This window comes from Salmo trutta, chromosome 5 (assembly GCF_901001165.1).
Source record: "Salmo trutta chromosome 5, fSalTru1.1, whole genome shotgun sequence".
NCBI lineage: Eukaryota > Metazoa > Chordata > Actinopteri > Salmoniformes > Salmonidae > Salmo > Salmo trutta.
This window is the reverse complement of record NC_042961.1, coordinates 19352127-19373401: the sequence shown is the minus strand read 5'-3', so window position 1 is coordinate 19373401 and position 21275 is coordinate 19352127. Positions and strand designations below refer to the sequence as shown.

Below are 21275 nucleotides of genomic sequence, written 5' to 3'. Positions count from 1 at the left end.
CGCAACTTGATCTTTAGGCATTTAGGACCTGGTTGACACAACAATTACAGTGAGATCGGATGTATTTGTTTACACGAATAATACATTGATTTCCTATAGGAGTTGGTGACAGCTTGGTACATTGGGTTCCTGGTGCTTATCTTCTCTTCATTCCTGGTCTATCTTGTGGAGAAGGAGTTCAACAAAGACTTTGCCACCTATGCCGATGCTCTGTGGTGGGGCACAGTGAGTCTACACACACACACACACACACACACACACACACACACACACACACACACACACACACACACACACACACACACACACACACACACAGACACACACACGCACACACACACACACACACACGCACACACGCACACACATGCACACACACTGGCCCATGCATACACCACACAAACACACGTGCACACTCCTCACATACACACAATAATGTGTAGTTCGATCAAGATGTTTCTATGTAGCCCATATTGATATTCACAGGACTGAAGTTTAATCAGCAGATACAAGAAAACAACCTAACCAGCCCATCTCTGAAAGACAAAGAGAAAGACTAGCTTTAATATCATTACTGGACTTGCCGACCAGTCTATAATATGACCTTAAGATATTTATTTTTACAACAAAATCAACAACAACAAAAAATTAATTAAATAGCACATTATAGAAGGGTTCAGACATTCGATTTCACTTGTTTTGGAGAAACGTACACCCAATCAGGGATTCCTGGTTGTGCAGTATGGGAGCTCTGGAAAATCATGAACAAAAGCTCCAAAAACACCCAAATACGTCCTTTTAGAAATGGAAAAGCTCTCAGTATAGTGATGCGGGTCTTCATAAGGTGTACGCATGAAATTGTGTGATTCTGCACTTTATCCGCAACATTATATTGCATTGTGTTGTGACTTGAGAGATACCTGTCTGTCCGGTCTATATGTAGCTGCCAAAATAAAGGAAACACTTGAGTAAGTGAGGGATACAAAGTATATTGAAAGCAGGTGCTTCCACACAGGAAGTTCCAGACGCTTTTTTTTTATCTGGACCCTTAACATCACATTTACATAAAAAAATGCAAATTTGGTTGTAAAAAGCAAACTTATCCTTTAATGACCATGTGGCATAACAGACCTACAAGGTCATGCTTGGCTGGTCTTCAAACACCTCTTGTTCCCTTTCCCAGGCACTACTTACCAGACTTTATACAATGTCGACACAAACAATGAATGCCCACTGCTTCAGACCTGCTTAAATTACCCAATCGATGAATGTAATTTACAGTGTCTGTCAGGGGAGACTGGGCTATTAGATGTGCAAGGGGAGACAGGGACAGGGAGAGAAAGGAGGTCACTGAAATACACAACACACAAAAGTGCAGTGTTATTCAAACCTCGTCCTGGAGGGCTCTATAGGGTGGATCTTTCTATTCAGGAAGGAATTGACTGAATTGAAAATGGAATTTACCCAAATACTACAAAACGGCATTTGGGAAACACTGGCCTAGGGTAATGGTGGATAATTGAGTTTTCTGTGCATCTTGTGGGGCTGTGGGAGTTACAGTGTAACTATTGTGTTGTGACTTCTGAACTCTGTGATGATGATGTGTGTGTCCAGATCACTCTGACAACCATCGGCTACGGAGACAAGACTCCTCAGACGTGGACGGGTCGTCTGATCTCAGCTGGCTTTGCTCTGATGGGGATCTCCTTCTTCGCCCTGCCTGCCGTGAGACACAGACAACCACATAGATACACACACACACACACACACACACACACACACACACACACACAGTTTGAAGTTGATTCACCAAACGTGGTGTCAAGATCCACAGATTCAGTCCATCGTGTGTATGTGTGTGTGTGTACAGGGTATCCTGGGCTCAGGCTTTGCCCTGAAGGTACAGGAGCAGCACAGACAAAAACACTTTGAGAAGAGGAGGAACCCAGCAGCCAGCCTCATCCAGGTACACAACACACACTAACAAGTTTATCACCAGACATGCTATAACTGTTCCATTGGAGGCTGGTGAGGGGAGGAAGGCTGATAATGGTGGAAGGATTGGAGTGAATGGAATGGTATCAAACACATTAAAAACCAGGTATTTGATGTGTTTGATATCATTCCATTCATTTTGTTCTAGACATTACTATGATCCCGTCTTCTCCATTTACAGTGCCATCTGCTACCACTGAACTGTTCTGTGTGTGTGTGTGTGTGTGTGTGTGTGTGTGTGTGTGTGTGTGTGTGTGTTGGTGTGTGTGTGTGTGTGTGTGTGTGTGTGTGTGTGTGTGTGTGTGTGTGTGAAAGTGAACATGCCCGCGTGTCTTTGTATCAGAGTGTGTGTGTTTATATACAGTACCAGTCAATAATAATAGTGAAGACATCAAAACTATGAAAGAACACATATGGAATCATGTAGTAACCAAAAAAGTGTTAAACAAATTAAAATACATTTTATATTTGAGATTCTTCAAAGTAGCCACCCTTTGCCTTGATGACAGCTTTACCAAATAGGGCTATAGTCTGTAAACCACTCCTACCTTGTCACAACTCAACTGATTGGCTCAAACGCATAAAGAAAGAAAAAAATTCCACAAATTAACTTTTAACAAGGCACACATGTTAATTGAAATGCATTCCAGGTGACGACCTCATGAAGCTGGTTGAGAGAATGCCAAGAGTATGCAAAGCTGTCATCAAGGCAAAGGGTGGCTACTTTGAAGAACCTCAAATAGAAAATATTTTTTGATTTGTTTAACACTTTTTTGGTTACCACATGTTTCCATATGTGTTATGTCATAGTTTTGATGTCTTCACTATTATTCTCCAATGTAGAAAATAGTAAAAATAAAGAAAACCCCTGAATGAGTAGCTGTGTCCAAACTTCTGACTGGTACTGTATGTGTATGCGTGTGTGTGTAGAAGCATGCACGTGTGTGTACAGTATGTGTGTGTGTTCGTACGTGTGTTTGTGTGTAGTCGATACCTAATCGTGGATGAGACTCTTTGTCCTCTTTCAGGTCCAAAGGAAATACAGAGGTGATATTTATGAGCTGTTTCCACTAGAGCCCTGGGTGGATTTCCCTCTATGCAATAGCTCATCCTATCAGACAAGACCTGGACTATTACAATACCCCATCAACGCAACATACACAATGACCTCAAAAACAAACCCAAAACACACACAGATCTTGTTTTTCAAGAGATTTTAACATCAAGCAGAAAAAAAACGATTAGGCTACTCGTTTGATTCATGTATTCAATTTAGCTCCCCTTTTCCACCGCTTTAAGGCCCGCAAACAGGCAACTCCATTTGCTCTATTCATCATTTCTGTATAGTATGGCTGAGTTGATAAGGACCTCAACACTTCTTCATCTGACCAGATATTTTCTCTCGACAGATGGACTTACACCTGCAGTCGGCAGGAATGTGTTACCTCTGTTGTTTGTTAGCCCCTGGTCTTTCGCTTTGTATATACACTGAGTGTACAAAACATTAGGAACACCTTCCCCACTTTTGCCCTCAAAACAGCCTCAAAGCATGGACCAATATGGCAAAAGCGTTCCACAGAAATGCTGGCCCATGTTGACTTCAATTCTTCCCACAGTTGTGTCAAGTTTGCTGGATGTCCTTTGGGTGGTGGACCATTCTTGATACACAGGAAACTGTTGACCGTGAAACATCCAGCAGCGATGCAGTTCTTAACACAAACTGATGCGTCTACCACACACCATTCAAAGGCACTTAAATATCTTTCCCATTCAGCCTCTGAGTGACACACATACACAATCCATGTCTCAATTGTGTCAAGGCTTAAAAATCCTCTGTTAAACTGTCCCCTCCCCTTCATCGACACTGATTGAAGTTAGATTTAACAAGTGACATCAATAAGGGATCATAGCTTTCACCTGGATTCCCCTGCTGAATCCATGTGGAAAAGCAGGTGTTCTTAATGTTTTGTACACTCTTTGTATGTGTGTCTGTCTGTGTATGTGTTGTGCACCTCTATCCGTGTGTGTATGATTATGTGTACCCTATCTCCTCACCATATTGCCATTGCTCCCGTCTATGTATGTCTCTCTATGCGTGTCACCTCATATCCCAGGCTGCTTGGCGTCTCTACTCCACCGACGGTGCCCGTACCTACCTCAGTGCCACGTGGCAGCACTACCAGGGCGCCCACTCCCCCTTCAGGCATGTATCCCCCCCTCCCCCCGCCCCATGATGCCTTGACACCACCGGTTTTACTAATCACTCTCTTTGTTTTATTTCTCTTTCTTTCTTTCTTTATTTCTTACCCCAATCCTCCTTCCTCCCTCCTCCGTTCCCTCTGGCCTTGTTTTATTTTTTATTATCCCCCCGTTCTCCCTCCCCTCTCTCTCTCTCTCTCTCTCTGTTTTTCTTTTGTTTTCTGTTGACTCTGCACGTAGTGTGTCTGGCGTAGTTATGCTGCTGATGAGAACTCGGTTTCCATAGCTACCTGGAAGCCTCATTTGAAGGCGTTGCATACCTGCAGTCCTGCAAAGTAGGTAACAACTAAAGTATGGCTGCTGCTCTGCTCTCTTCCTATTTGGTCTCTGTGCTCCTCTAGTTTTTTTCACAATTTCCTGCTCTACTTTTTTAGCGGTTGGTCCCTTGTGGATATTTCTCCCTACTTGAGTTTTAATCAGCTCGTCAACTCCTTTTGACATTCCTTCCTATACTTATTTTGCTGTTATTATAATTTGATACTTGTATGGTTACAATACTTTCATATGGACCTTTTTTTTTAAGGCTCACAGTCATCAAATATTCCAATATTTCCAGGCGCCCACACACAAAGAACCAACATGTAAATACTTTGCTTTCATTAATTCATTTAAACATTGAAAGTAAAACAGAGTGTACAAACATGAACATTTTCTAGCTTATGTTGTCCAGAAATGACATCCATGTTTTCTCTGTAGATTTTAGGGTGTGTTTTAGGGCACATGAGAGGATCCTGGAAATATTCACAGGACGACCCGCTTTATCGCTCGCTCTTTCTCACGCAAACATACACATACATACCCTATAGGTCTACATACAGTGTGGGCGCAAACACAAACATCTGCTCTTTCAATCACAAATACACACACACACCCCACTGGGCACAGACGTCAGTTCAACGTCTAGCTTTGAATTACCTTTGGTTGTGTTGTCAACTAATGTGAATTCAATGTGAAATCAACACAACATTTTACCAATATCCGCATTAATTCAATGTCATCACATAGAATTTTGGGGGTGAAGTGACGTGCAAACAACATTGATTCAACCAGTTTTTGACCAGGGACACACACCTTTCTATCTTCTATCTCTGTAGGGACACACACCTTTCTATCTTCTATCTCTGTCTGCCGGTGCTTTCCGAGCCCAGTTGAGTGGCACAGCTATTGCTTGCTGCAATGTTCTGTAAACTAGTTGACAACATTGGTCTTGCACAAGGCTTTGACTGTAGTAGTTTGTGTTCTTCAAGCCTGACGGTTTGTCTTCTGACATCATGTCCCGCATGCGATACACACAGGGAGGACGTTACAGTATGAAGCTGGCTGACTTCTTCATCTCTCTGTCCCTGTGTGTGGTGTAGGGAGACCCTGTAGACTCTGTCATTAACGACTGATATCTCTTCCCTTGTCTCTCTCCTCTCTTCTCACTAACACCTAAAGGAAAGAACAGGGTGAGACGATTAGCAGGTTTGTAGCACTCGCCTCTACACACATCACGCAATGGTTCATTCAAAGACATTCACTCTAAAAAGAAGAACTATGCTGGTTGATAAACGTGTTGAAACTGAACCCTTGTTTTCAAATTGTTTTGAAAGTCACTGTTTGGCCAGAGCTTGCACTCACCTGGTGTCCCTGGTCAGAGTCAGTCCCTGGTCAGAGGGGAACAACGGTGCTATGAAAGTCGCCGTCCTGGTTTGAGAAATGGCTCTGTAGTGTAGCAGCCTCTGTCTCTCAGAACACCATGGTCTCTCTTGGCTCCTGGCTTTCCAAGCCACCATGACTGGAGTACCACTTTTCTGTGTCTCTGCCGTGTTTGAGAGAGTTTCTGGGTGTGTTTCTTTGCTTGCTTGCTTGCTTGCTTGCTGTGTGTGTGTGTGTGTGTGTGTGTGTGTGTGTGTGTGTGTGTGTGTGTGTGTGTGTGTGTGTGTGTGTGTGTGTGTGTGTGTGTGTGTGTGTGTGTGTGTGTGTGTGTGTGTGTGTGTGTGTGTGTGTGTGTGTGTGTGAGAGAGAGAGGTTTGTGTGTGTATTTCTACACTGTCTATGGGTTTGAGTGTGTGTGTGTGTGTGTGTGTGTGTGTGTGTGTGTGTGTGTGTGTGTGTGTGTGTGTGTGTGTGTTTCTACAATATGTGTGTGTTATGTGCAAACCAGCGTCTGTACCATGTCTGCACCATGACGCGCGTTTTCCATTCCAAGGGTATTTATTTAACTTGTCAAACACCAGTCTCGGTCGGCAGGCCGAGAGACAAGGAGGAGGAGGGAGAGACAGAGAGATCTGTGACTTTAAGTATGATTTCAGGTTATTGTTTTTACAATACAGGGCGCCTTTAGCAACGGTGGATTCCTCGTGTCATGCCAGTGCAGCTAAATTTGGACTTTATGTTCAGAGACATATGCACAGCACATGCGCAGGCACACACACACACACACACACACACACACACACATACACACATACACACACAACCAAACTGTCATTCCCTGCTAATCCTCCAAGCTGTTAGAAGTCCTGAGGTTTTGTATGCTTTCATTGGCTTCTCAAGTAACTGTTGTGGTTTAGTCAATTAGGCGAGAGCTTTAGAAATCATAATTATAGCCCAGCTTTTCATACCCTAAAATGTATACTATACAATTAGCTGTATAATAGGATTTTTTCTAAGCATCGCTCACATCAACGGTTGAACTTAGGTAATGTTATAATTGCTTTACAGTAGCAAATTAGTCTGGTAAAACTGACTTATATACTCAACAAGCACTAAAAAGCTAAACACTGTGTGTGTGCGTGTGTGTGTGTGTGTGCGTGTGCGTGTGCGTGTGCGTGCGCATGCGCGTGCATGCATTTGTGGGTGCGTGCGTGCGTGTGAGTGCACGTGTGTGTGGGTTGTTGTGTGGGTGAGTTGGTGGGTGGGTGGTCTGTTTATATGTGTGAGAGTATGTCAATTGGGGTGTGTCTGCTTATTCTGCTCTTTTCACAACTTCTGACTTCTGACTATCTGGAATGTAAAGACACAACCACCATAAATGACTCTCATGGTTTGTATTGCAACTCCTACAGCTAAAGGTGTATGAGCTACTGTATATAATCAGACCATAGTTCTATAGTTCTGACCACAGGAGGTTGGTGGCACCTTAATTGGGGGGGAACGGGCTTGTGGTAATGACTGGAGCAGAATCAGTGGAATGGTATCCAATACATCAAACACATGGTTTCCAGGTGTTTGATGCCATTCCATTTGCTCCGTTCAGGCCATTATTATGAACTGTTCTCCCCTCAGCAACCTCCACTGCTTCTGACAGTATTGACCGTACAGATGTCTCTCGTCCCTCCCTTCCCCACTCCTTGGTGTTTTAACCCCTTCCTCCTCTATCTGTCTTCCTCCCTACCTCCCTAGTAAGGGTCATAGTAATAGGAGGCGCTTCAGAAGGTATTACGCATGGACATTTAGGAAGTACCCACTACCCAGCATCCTCTCCTCCCTGGTCACATGATCTCTGGGAATGCTGACTAACTGCCAGGTGCATGGAGGATGATGAGAGAACCCCAAAACTGCCATCTACCCCCTCCCCATTAAATAATTGTATTAGCCCTTTGCTTGTCTAATGGGACTGCTGCCTGTTACATGTTGCCTGTTGGTTTTGACCCCCACCTCCCTTGGACCCCCTTATCAGACACAACCCCTAAATAACTGTATCCCGGTCCCCTTATATAGCGGAAGTAGTTCTGTGTGTAGAAATCAGAACTCTTAACAAAGTCTTTCATCGCCATAAAATCTACAGTCCATCTAGACCTCCATTTGTCTGCTGAGGTCTCTTGGCTTGCATGGTGCCAATGCATGTCCTCATAAAAAAATGGTCACCACCACCCCGACTGACCTTTGACCCTACTCATCCCACACGGCATTGATGCATCTTCCTTTACCTAGGCTTGGGCAAGGTCCCTGTTATCATGAATAACTTCCTAATGGTTACTGGAGCGCAATATTCCGTCCTGAAGTTTCCACAGAAACTGGGAGTTTGCTCACTGATCATTGGTGCCTGAAGAATCAAGCCTGACCATTGGGCCTGCTGTCACGCCATCTGATTGGTTCACAGCATTGCATGCTTCTCTTGTTGTCAAGGCAAGGGTTAGGGTGTGTCTCAGTAGAGGCTGTCTGCATCTCCCACCCATCTATAAAGCTACAGTATGTCTAAGCACAGGCTCACTGGCACAATACAGGTCTAAGTGTCCTACAGATACTGAGACACTAGCTTACAGTATAAGTAGGAAGAGTGCTTCTATGCATCTGTATAAATTGTAGATCTTGCGGTGTTCCCTGGTTATTGTCTTTGTCTTGGAACACTGATCTCTACAACAGTAGTCCCCAAGAGCTACTATAGAGGTCCTGGAGAGCTACAAGGTGTTTACCCTCTTAGAAAAAAAGGGTTCTTTGTTTGTCCCCATAGGAGACACCTTTTTGGTTCCAGGTAGAGCAAGGGTTCTATTTAGATCCTTTTAGTGGTGAAATAGTTCCACATTCAGTGCCATCGGAAAGTATTCAGACCCCTTCAATTTTTTCCACATTTTGTTGCGTTACAGCCTCATTCTAAAATGTATTAAATAAATGTTTTTCCTCATCAATCTACACACAATACCCCATAATGACAAAGCAACATTTTTGCAAATGTTTTAAAAATAATAAACAGAAATACCTTGTTTCCATAAGTATTCAGACCCTTTGATATGACACTCGAAATTGAGCTCAGGTGCATCCGATTTCCAATGATCATCCTTGACATGTTTCTACAACTTGATTGGAGTCCACCTGTGGTGAATTCAATTGAGTGGACATGATTTGGAAAGGCACACACCTTTCTATATAAGGTCCCAAAGTTGACAGTGCATGTCAGAGCAAAAGCCAAGCCATGAGGTCGAAGGAATTGTCCGTAGAGCTCCAAGACAGGATTGTGTCGAGGCACAGATCTGGGGAAGGGTACCTAAAAATGTCTGAAGCATTGAAGGTCCCCAAGAACACAGCTGCCTCCATCATTCTTAAATGGAAGAAGTTTGGAACCATCAAGACTCTTCCTAGAGCTGGCCACCCAGCAAAACTGAGCAATCGGGGGAGATGGGCCTTGGTCAGGGAGGTGACCAAGAACCGATGGTCACTCTGATAGAGCGCCAGAGTTCCTGTGGAAATGGGAGAACCTTCCAGAAGGACAACCATCTCTGCAGCACTCCACCACTCAGGCCCTTCTGGTAGAGTGACCAGACAGAAGCCACTCCTCAGTAAAAGGCATATGGCAGCCCACTTGGAATTTGCCAAAAGGCACCTAAAGACTCTCAGACCAGGAGAAACAAGATCGGATGAAACCAAGATTGAACTATTTGGCCTGAATGCCAAGCATCACATTTCGAGGAAACCTGGCACCATCCCTACGGTGAAGCATGGTGGTGGCAGCATCATGCTGTGGTGATGTTTTTCAGCAGCAGGACTGGGAGACTAGTCAGGCTTGAGGTAAAGATTAAAAGATCCTTGATGAAAACCTGCTCCAGAGCGCTCCAGACCTCAGATTGGGTCAAAGGTTCACCTTCCAACAGGACAACGACACTAAGCATACAGCCTAGACAGCACAGGAGTGGCTTCGGGACAAGTTTCTGAATATCTTTGAGTGGCCCAGCCAAAGCCCGGACTTGAACTCAATCAAACATCTCTGGAGAGACCTGAAAATAGCTGTGTAGCAATGCTCCCCATCCAACCTGAAACCTGCTTCAACAAAGTACTGAGTAAAGGGTCTGAATACGTATGTAAATGTAATATTTCCGGTTTATTTTTTTTAATACATTTATAAGAATTTCAAAAAACCTGGTTTTGCATTGTCATTATGGGGTATTGTGTGTAGATTGATTGTTACGTAACAAAATTTGGAAAAAGTCAAGGGTCCTGAATACTTTCTAAAGGCAATGTTTAACGTTGTATTAGTTGTGGGTTCCACTAGGAATCAAAAAGAGTGCTTTTCAGAGGGTTCTCATATGGAGACAATTGAATAACCCTTTATGGTTCTAGGTAGCAACTTCTTTTGAAGAGTTTAAGCTTTTGTTTCTGCCCAGCTGATTCAGCTCCTTTAGTGCTGGGCTTGCGTTAGTTGATTAAACTCAACTCTGTGATTGAGCGTCGACTAGTGTGGGCGGATTAGAGCTCCGACATCACATAACATTTTTATCATAAACTACTGATTTCAGAACCCAAAGAAAAGCTCGCAATTACACACAACGTTGTTCGTAAATCGTAGAGTTTAGTCGGCTAGGCTGGAGCAAAAGCCTGCAAACCCTATATCTCCTCAGGACCAGGGGACCAGGGACCACTGTCTTAGAGAGTAGATGGGGTACTCTGAGTGTATTGTGGATGAGGTAAGCATGTTTGTAATGTTTGAGGAAAGGAAAGGACAGTACACTGCACTACACTGTGACTACACTCTGCACACATTTGTCTCTCTCAGGGGGAATGCATAATAAGAGGCTTTTGCTCTCTCTCTCTCGCTCTCTCTCTCTCTCTCTCTCTCTCTCTCTCTCTCTCGCTCTCTCTCTCTCTCTCTCCCTCTCTCTCTTCCTCTCTGTCTCTCTGTCTTTCTCTTTAGTACTAAGTTGAGCTTTAAGGAGCGGGTTCGTATGGCAAGTCCTCGCGGCCAGAGCATGAAGAGCCGCCAGACGTCCGTCAACAACGATCGGCGCTGTTCCCCGTGCAACAATGTGGCGGGTGCTGAGACGCGCAGCAGCCCTGCCAAGGTGCAGAAGAGCTGGAGCTTCAATGACCGCACCCGCTTTAGACCCTCCTTACGCCTTAAGAGCCAATCACGCACCGCGCCCTCCGAAGGTGAGTGGAGAGGATGTGTGCCTCTGTGTGTGTGTGTGGTGGGGGGGTTACGTGAATGTGTGTGTAAGTGTGTGCATGCCTGCGTACGTACGTGTGTATACGGTATGAGCTTTTTTCCCACAAGGGTAGATTAATGAGTCAAGACTTGCAATACACAGAAGTAACAATATCCTCCAACATGACATATGGAGTTCCAGTCCACTGCCATATACACAGGGTATACCAAACATTAGGAACACCTTCCTAATATTGAGTTGCACCCCCGACTTTTGCCCTCAGAACAGCCTCAATTCGTCGGGGCATGAACTCTACAAGGTGCCGAAAGTGTGCTGGCCCATGTTAACTCCAATGCCTCCCACATTTGTGTCAAGTTTGCTGGTTGTCCTCACACATAGACAATCAATTGTCTTTAACCTGTCTCCTCCCCTTCATCTACACTGATTGAAGTTAGATTTAACAAGTTAATAGAGAGATACGTGATTGTATACAAATGTAAGCAAGGTTTGAAATTGTTATGTTTTAGTCAAACATATCTGTTTGGGGCTTCTCGAGGTCAATTTGCAGTCTACAAATTATTTTTAGTTATGTTTCAGCCCCCTGACTATTTAAGTGGATTTAACAAGTGACATCAAAAAGGGATCGTCGCTTTCACCTGGATTCACCTGGTCAGTCTATGTCATGGAAAGAGCAGGTGTTCTTAATGTTTTGTACACTCAGTGTGTAAACCTCTACTGTAACAGAGAATTCAAGCTGTATGTAACCTTCTAATAGAGGGGGGGAAGTGTTTGGCTGAGAAGTTCCCTGTTTCTGTCACCCCGCCTCTCCCCTGTATATCTATGCTCTTTATCTGTGCTCTTCAGGACACTTATCCTATTAAAAATCAATCTAACCTGAGAAACTCGGACTACTCTCATATTATTGGCTAAGTGATGTATGCATCCTTCGCTCATCACGCATACAGCTGAGTGGACAATTATTGACCATTCCTAGAGATCCAATTTTCATTTGAGGAGAAAATGGAAAGCTACCAACTTATTTTGAAATATTATATTGTGGAATTTCAGCTTGGAGCTGAAGTCTGTAAGGAAGGACACCTTATTTGGACACCTTTAATTTAGAATGCATTCTCTTTTGTAATTATGACCTCGGGAAGAGATGCAACGGTGAGGGGCTTAAAGAGCCAACTGGAAGCTGACTAGCGGGCTTTGGCAGTATAAGAGACAAGTAAATTTGACACAACCCCTCTGTCTGTATCTCAGTGGACACAGGAATGGGGAACGATGACACGTTCGACGACAGGGGCTGCCACTGTGATGTCACCATGGAGGACATATCAGCTCCACAGAAGGCTGTCATCAGAGCCGTCAGGTGAGTGCTTATCACACTGTTCTCTCTGCTACCACTGCAAGCAATACCGATGCACCAAGTCTGCAAACAACAGAACGCTGAATAGCTTCTACCCCCAGGCAATAACACTGCTAAATAGTTCATTAAACAGTTAACCAAATAGCTACCTTGACTATCTGCATTGACCCTTGTTGCACTAACTTCTTTGACTCACCACATACGATGCTGCTACTGTTTACTATGTCACTTTTATTCCTAGTTATATGTACATATCTACCTCAATTACCTCGTACCCCTGCACATCGACTCTGTACTGGTACTCCTTGTCTATAGCAGTGGAGGCTGATAAGTGGAGGAAGGCTCATAATAATGGGTGGAACGGAGTGAATGGAATGGCATTTTACTTTTCTATTATTTCTCTATTTTCTTTCTCTCTGCATTATTGGGAAGGGCCCGTAAGTAAGAATGTCATTGTTAGTCCACACCTGTTGTTTATGAAGCTTGTGATGAATAGAATCTGATTTGATTTATCTATATATCTATACAAATCTCTATGTAGACTTGTGTTTTCTTACACAATCCTTTGCAAAACGTTCATTCTATTTTGTTCAGGACATGGCTGTTGTAAACAGTGTACATAGCGAGTGCATACACTACAACAATCGTAAACATAGACATATATTGTAAGAATATATATCTGAGCCTTCCAGGTTCTTAGATACAGATCCAGAGCATGGACCTCCTCTATGTTGTTCACATACTCTCACAGGGCAAGACATGTGGATACTACGGTACTGTGGTTGTCTGCCTGACCAGGGAGGTGTTTTCGCTGTCAGTCTCTGTCAGTCCACAGCCTACTGCTGTGAGGCTCTGTGGTGCTTCAGGGGATTCTGTTTACCCAGTGAGAGGTCAGGGAGTACAGTTTTGGGGGCTGTGTTTTTTGTTACAGCTGTCCAGTTACTCACTCTCGCACCAGCAACGTGTCTCTGTTTACTAATGTGGCCACCCTAATGGTACTGTCTCTCCCTCTCCTCCCCCCTCTCCCTCACTCAGCACCTCTCACTCTCTTTTTTACTACCTCTTCTCTCTCTCTCTCCCTCCCTCCGTCCCACTCTCCATTTTCCTTTACCTCCCCCTCTCCCTCACCTCTCTCTGACGGTGTCGGAAGATGTCCTATTTTGATTGGCTGCCAACACCCCAATTCCCAATACCAGGTTGTTGGTCCAGAGGACCCCCTCTCCCCTGGCCCAGCCTGCCCGCTCAGCAGGCCCCCTCAATGGGCAACGGGAGTGGAGACATGCCCCTGGCTTTCCCAGGGTGTCGGGTTGACACCCTCTCAGTCAGAACTATTATTGCAGCAGCTCATCTGTCATGATGGTTTTCATTTATACAGTGAGGCTAATGAGCAACTGGAGCAATTCTGAAGCCATCAGGGGGTCAGAATGAACCAACTGTAGATCCACTTACCTGCATCAATATTATTTACCCAGCAGTAGTTGTACTTGTGCAGTACATTAAGGTTGAGGGATAATACAATTCTAGCGTGGTTTGGTTTCAACATAGCTCAGTCAGGTTTTGTTGACATGAGCTAAGGTTTCATAATGTTCTTGTGAAAATATCTGAGTAATATTTTTTTAACTGATGCTCTGAAAATAAAAGGTAAAGGCCAGGGGTTGGAACCAAAATGATTTTCCAGTCGTTTAGTTCTGAGCAGAACCATCCGTTCCACTGTTCTGACCAGCCAAATAATGTTCTGAACCGGTTCAAACCCCCCCAAAAATACCTGTTATATCATTCCTTTCTGTTCCTTTTTAAACCTCTGAAATCATCGTTTTCTTTACATTTAGCTCAACATTAAATTACTTCATGAATTATGCAGTGCAGATAGGGCAGCTTGCTATGGAGCAGGCAAGCTCAGTGAGTTGTTTGTATTCGTGATGGAAAGACAAGTGTAGAGCACAAGATGCAACTAACATTTTGCAGGTTGGGAGAGAGTGAAAGAGGAGGCTTGGCTTGAAGCGCTGGGCATTTTGTGATGACATGCATTATCTGAATTAGGCCCACAGAATTATACCTACGGAGGAGCAGCTTCTGTGGAGGAACTTTGAATGCCTTTGAACTTCAGAGTTGGATTAACGTTGGACCAGAGAAGCTAGCTAGCTAACAAGCTTGTGTGTGCGGAGTGGCACCAGAATTAAAAACACATCTTACCTTTATGTAGTTAATAATCCAATGTGAAATGTCATTATTTTCCGGTTTTTGGTTCTGTTCACCGAACCAGTTCCAACACCTGGTGAAAAAGTTTTTAAACAAATTAGGAACTGATGGAGGGAACTGAAAAGGAGAAGAAACATCAAAACAAAAGGAGGAGGGGGTGAACAATGGGATGTTTTTATGCATTATCATACATACATAATGTAAATGTGATGGAACTTACAATGTATGATGTTAATCCAGTTTAAAAATAATAAAGATAGCCTAATTCTTTTTTTAAAGCAACAACAGTTGTGACTGCTTCACGTGATGTATTGTTGTCTCTTCTTTCTTGCCCTTTGTGCTGTTGGCTGTGTCCAATAATGTTTGTACCATGTTTTGTGTTGCTACCATATTGTTGTCATGTTGTGTTGCTACCATGCTGTGTTGTCATGTGTTGCTGCCATGCTATGTTGTTGTCTTAGGTCTCTCTTTATGTACTGTTGTGTTGTCTCTCTTGTTGTGATGTGTGTTTTGTCCTATATTTTTATTTTATTTTTAATCCCACCCCCTGGTCCCGCAAGAGGCCTTTTGCCTTTTGGTAGGCCTTCAATATAAATAAGAATTTGTTCTTAACTGACTTGCCTAGTTAAATAAAGGTTAAATAAAATAAAAAGTTACAAAAACAAGAAGTGATGCAAAGAACTGATTGTATCTCAAGAAAGATAAAATAAACTGAGAAATATATTTTTGAAAGCTGGTCTTGTTTTAAAAAATGTTTAAATACAAAAATAAAGGCTACAATAACAACTGTCAGCTTCTTGCCAACATACAGGGTTATGCATAGTTAAGCTGTTGTTACCCTCTAGTGGCTGACTTAGAGATGACAGGTAGAACATTGACAGCTCTCTGTGTGATTCTCCCTACTTTTCCACTCAGGATCATGAAGTTTCATGTAGCAAAGAAGAAGTTTAAGGAGACTCTGCGTCCATACGATGTGAAGGATGTGATAGAGCAGTACTCTGCAGGACACCTGGATATGCTCTGCAGAATCAAGAGTCTACAGACTAGGTGAGATGCACAGACACACACTCTTAGAAAAAAGGAGCTATTTAGAACCTAAAAGGGTTCTTCAGCTGTGCCCATAGGAGAACCATTTGAAGAACCCTTTTTGAGTTCCAGGTAGCACCCTTTTGGTTCCCGGTAGAACACTTTTGGGTTTCATTTAGAACCCTCCACAGAGGGTTCTACATGGAACCCAAAAGGGTTCTACATGGAAACAAAAAATGTTCTAACGGGAACCAAAAATGGTGGGGACAGCCGAGGAACACTTTTGTAATCCTTTTTTTCTAAGAGTGCACACACTACACACACTAGCAGACACACAGACACTGAAACACACACACCTTTCTATATACGTATGTTCACCTTCTCCACTTCATTAACGTGTGTGTTTGCGTGTGTGTATATATCTGACCCTCCTATGTACCTCTCCCTCCCAGGCTGCCCCCCCCCCCCCCCCCGCATTTATATTACAGCCAGGCCAGGAGGAAGTGCATGCCAGGGACGAAGTCTGACCCAGGGTTAGACAACCCCCCCCCCCGCAGCCTGTAGACATCTCATACATCTCTATGTGTGACTGTAGTCTCTTGCATTGCGTTATTGTCTGAGACTAACCAACCATAACATTTCAGGAGTTTAGATTGTTGTCTTCGGTTATATCAGTGATATAATCCTGTTAGACATGACATTACATTGTGTACTTTTACTGATTAATAGAGTGGATTCTAGTAGTTAGTCTGTTTTGGAGAATGTAATTGTAGCGGGTACGTGGTGCCTGTAGTTGTCCTTTTTTCCTACGCTTCAAGAGTCTGAATGTGTGTGCGTGCGTGTGTGTGTGTGTGTTGTATCTGACCCCCATGTCTCTCTCATACAGACTGGACACTGGAGTGGGCCACACCCTGAGCAGCAAACCCAGGACCATGTCCTCCCCCTCCCTGCACTTATATTACAGCCAGGCCAGGAGGAAGTCCGCCCCAGGGTTAGACAAACCCCCTCCCACACCAACCCCTAATAACATAAACCCCCTAGCCACTACCCCCAACTCCACCCTGTCCCCGGTCCCTCACACAGAAGACAGAGTTTGAAAGGAGATGGTGCTATGTCCATGTGTCCATCAGGGAGCACAAAGCCTGTGTTTGTAGATCCACAGAGACAGGATAGGTTTAAAGGTGAAATGGTGACGGCTCAACCTGCAGGCTTCCAATGGGACTAGAAGAGTTTCTACCATATTGCTTACACTATCTAGTTACTTTTGATTTCGATCACTATAGTTCTGCATATTGACTAGACAGGAGACACTGCTTTCCCTGAAGCAACCCAGTTGTAGGAGCTCTGGACTCCCTGATGACATATGCTTTCTAACCAACGGACGCATTCAACAAGTAGATGTTACGTGTGTAACATCTCACCAAGCGTGTGGTAGAAGAAAAGCTGTTATGAATGTGTGGTCTGTTTCAAATCTTTTGCATGTTGCTGTGCTTCGGGGAAATAGATTGACAGCTGCTGCTGTATCTTTACTAACAGAATCGATTTTCCTCCTTCAAAGGATTGGCTAATGACTAAGGATTTTGTCAACCAGAGGAGGCTAGGAGGGCGGGCTCATTGTAATGGCTGGAATGGAGTAGTATCAAACACATCAAACATATGGAAACTGCATGTTCGAATCTGTTCCATGAGTTCCATTCCAGCCATTACAATGAGCCTATCCTCCCATAGCTCCTCCCACCAGTCTCCTCTGCTCTCAACATGGATATTTTGTGAACTCAGAGAATGGCTGTAGTTACTAGTTGGTGCAGATTGTTGTTTTTTATCATGCACTGTAGATCGCACTGTAGTTGATTTAAACTGTAGTTTAGAAACACTGTATGATTGTGTTTTAACTATAGCCTGCCCTTACAAAAAACACATGTCAAATTTGCAGTTTTTACATGTGAACGTGTGTTTAATTTCACATGTGAAACTGCAGATTATATATTTACATGTGATCGTTTTTGCACATTTGATCTTGAAATTCCACATGTGAGAGTGAAAATCTAAATTTCAGTTTCACATGTAAGAGAACTCCACATGTGAAAATCTCACTTTCACATGTGGAATAATGTTATTCTCCTGATTTGAAAAATGGTTGTTTAACCATATAGACATGGTTAAAACAAAAATGTTGATATCATGGATGGTCAATATCAAGCAAAACTACAGAAGTAGAGGACACAATTCTAAGTATTGCAAACAAAAATAATGATATCGAAAGCAAAACATAAACCCTAAAGTATTGGTAGCAAAACCACATTTTGCATGGAAACCACTTCTTGCAGTTTTCCATATCTTTGGTGATGTTACCCTGGCCTTTGCTTTCACTGCCTTGTTTCCAGTTGCAAGTTTTGGCACATTCATTCCAGCAACATAGCACCCTGCATCCCACTGCTGGTTTGCCTCGGAAGCTAAGCAGGGTCGGCCCTGACCGGCCTCAGGATGGGAGCAGGGCCAGCGCCAGAAGGAATCAGTTGGAGGGGCATTTGATTTCCATAGGCAGGCACGTTTTTTTCAGGGACCTCCTATGTGTGCACACGCTTGCGCGTTCACAATTGTTTTAATGAGTGTTATAGTAAAGACTATAGGCAGCTCGTGAGTTTCAAGTTTGAGGAAGCTTACAATTTCTTCTACCACTTTTACCGATCTGCGTGCCAGTTATGATTATATTTATGTGTGCATTTTCGTGGAACAGTTTCATTTAAATAATAACGTTTTCGTTTCTCAAAATCATTGTCACCTGGTTAATCATAAATAGTAAAATGATAAAAATCTAAAAGTTAAAGACGCTAGCGAACTAGCAACATTATATCTATCAACTAGCCTATTCCGGGCCCTCTGAGTTTTCCGCACCAGTGAGCTCCGGACAGACCGCTGTATTTTAATGAAGTTTCCACTAGATATATGGAATCATCAGATCATGACATTTTGCTCTTTCTCAACTAGGCTTGGTGATCATCCAGGCCGGCAGTTTTGGAAATACTTTTCATATACCGAGGAGCTATCATTAGCAATGGATGTTAAAAAAACAGACTTCATTGACTTTCTGTGTGAGGTGAAGGAAAAATGACTAAGCTCAGCTTATTAGAGGTGGACGTGATAAGTTATGACAATCAGAAATCAAACATTGCTAATTGGGCACTTTGCTACTTTTGCACGCAGCAGGCCAAGTAGGCCTACTTCTGTGTGCTCAGGTGCACGTGCTCGCCAACATTATCAGGAAAGACAAAACCAGACATGTGCTCATTGCTCACATGGAGCACTCCAAACAAAATACACTATATATATATATTTTTTACAAACCTAGTAATGGTTATGAAATAAAACAACGTGTTTCTCACAAATAGAGCAGGTTGGGAATCTTGAGAATGACTGTACCATAAGTAAAACATGCATTAGCAGAAATTCATATAACCAAATGATGGGGGATTAACTGTACATTTTCTAGCCCTACTGGTGACATAAGTTATGGGGAATTGATCAAACAAATAAACAATCAAAGGGAAAACAATTCACACAATGAAACAATGAATGCGCCAGAATTGGCGGGAGACAGCTGAGTGCATTCTGGATAGAGATGCGCCATATCTTTGCCACACACCACTCCCCTTCTTCATGCAACATTTTCAATTATACTCAAGACACATTATCTTCACATATATTTTAGATGCATATCACTGACAGCCACAACTCAATCAGCTAGACATATTGCCACGGGCGTTAACCAAATTGCGGGCTTCCCAAATAGGCATAGGCCTAAACGATTGTGATTTGAAACAATACACAGCTTTTTAAAAATAAAATAAGCTAATGATCCTCTGTGGCTAAGTCATGCTCCCTGGTGAATCATTTTGTATTATTTTATTTAGACAGGAGTAATTATAGCCTATAAAGGCGAAATATCCATTTCTTTTAGGGGACTCCAGCATCCTAACAACTTTCCTTTCCAATTCGCAAAAGGTTGAACCCAGAGATCCGTATATAATAACGAGATGCACGTCTCCACCCTAACAATGGACGTTTTTGTACCAAAGGCGGAAGGCAGGCAAAAACCTTAGGTCTGTATATTATTCCCATAGAAACACATTGGGCTTATTCTGGACAAATGTTGGCGAGAGTGAGCCCTCTCGCTTCGTCTCTTCCTCTCTGCTAAACCTATGTCACCGGAGAAAACATGCGAGCTAGCGAAACAGCGCCCCCCTACATATAGCCCATGTACAACATTTGATTCTGTCTGGCCAGAAATAGTATGACATGCCATACTCATTTGGTCCAGACAGCATCAGATACTTGGTCTAAAAATACTGAGACAGAGGGGCGCTGTTTCGCTGGCTCTGATGCTTTAAATGAGAATGTCTTTCTGTCGCGGTGCGTCTCGGTCAAATAACATTTGATTTGAATGGGCTAGGAGGTGCGGACCTGAATGGGCGACCAGATGTAGCTGGAAGTGGGAAAATGTATGTGTGAAAGAAATGCCACATGTGGGGAATTATTTTTGTCAAGAAAGAAAAAAGTACATGTGAAACTTCACACGTAAAACCACCTGTCTGAACCATGTGAAAATATAATGTACCAACTGGCTATCAAAGTCCACTATTTGTGTTTAATTCAATGAAATGTGTGTATCACAGGGTGGATCAGATACTGGGTAAGGGCCAGATCCCCATGGACAAAAAGATCAGGGACAAGCTTCACCCTGATGGAGACACACTGGGGGACATGAGTATGCTGGGACGTGTGTGTAAAGTGGAGAGACAGGTGAGCATTTGAGTCAATTATACTGAACAAAAATATAAATGCAACATGTAAAGTGTTGGTCCTATGTTTCACGAGCTGAAATAAAATATCCTTGAAATTTTGTGAGCATTTCTCTTTTGCAAAGATAATCCATGAACCTGACAGGCGTGGCATATCAAGAAGCTGATAAAATAGCACAATCATTACACAGGTGCACCATGTGCTTGGGACAATAATAGGCCACTCTAAAATGTGCAGTTTTGTCACACAGCACAATGCCACAGATGTCAAGTTTTGAGGGGGCGTGCAATTGGCATGCTGACTGCAGGAATGTCCAAAAGAGCCGTTTCCAGAGAACGTAATGTTCATTTCACTACCATAAGCCGTCTCCAACGTTGTGTTTGAGAATTTGTCAGTATGTCCAACCGACATCACAACCGCAGACCACATGTAACCACACCAGCTCAGGACCTCCACATCCAGCATCTTCACCTGTGGGATCATCTGAGACCAGCCACCCAGACAGCTGATGAAACTGCGGGTTTACACAACGGAAGAATTTCTGTCAGAAACTGTCAGAAATCGTCTCAGGGAAGCTCATCTGCATGATCGTGGTCCTCACCAGGGTCTTGACCTGACTGCAGTTCGGCGTCGTAACTGACTTCAGTGGACAAATGCTCACTTTCGATGGCCAGTCAAAAGTTTGGACACACCTACTCATTCAAGGGTTTTTCTTATTTTTACTATTTTCCACATTGTATAATAATAGTGAAGAACTATGAAATAGTACATATGGATCAGAACTA

At 43.2% G+C, this 21275-nt stretch overlaps 1 protein-coding gene across 3 annotated transcripts in view; it reads left to right on the top strand.

Annotated features, from left to right (window-relative positions):
- The window catches only part of kcnq5a (potassium voltage-gated channel, KQT-like subfamily, member 5a), a 102633-nt gene that overhangs the window by 77144 nt on the left and 4214 nt on the right, over window positions 1-21275 (top strand). For 2 of the 3 annotated variants that reach the window (XM_029752803.1, XM_029752806.1), the window contains 9 exons: window positions 100-225; window positions 1615-1725; window positions 1871-1966; window positions 4435-4529; window positions 5692-5718; window positions 10865-11100; window positions 12360-12468; window positions 15580-15711; window positions 20364-20490. In XM_029752803.1, coding sequence (XP_029608663.1) covers window positions 100-225; window positions 1615-1725; window positions 1871-1966; window positions 4435-4529; window positions 5692-5718; window positions 10865-11100; window positions 12360-12468; window positions 15580-15711; window positions 20364-20490 — 1059 coding nt within the window. The remainder of the gene's footprint in view (window positions 1-99; window positions 226-1614; window positions 1726-1870; window positions 1967-4434; window positions 4530-5691; window positions 5719-10864; window positions 11101-12359; window positions 12469-15579; window positions 15712-20363; window positions 20491-21275) is intronic. The other variant, XM_029752805.1, reaches the window with a different exon arrangement.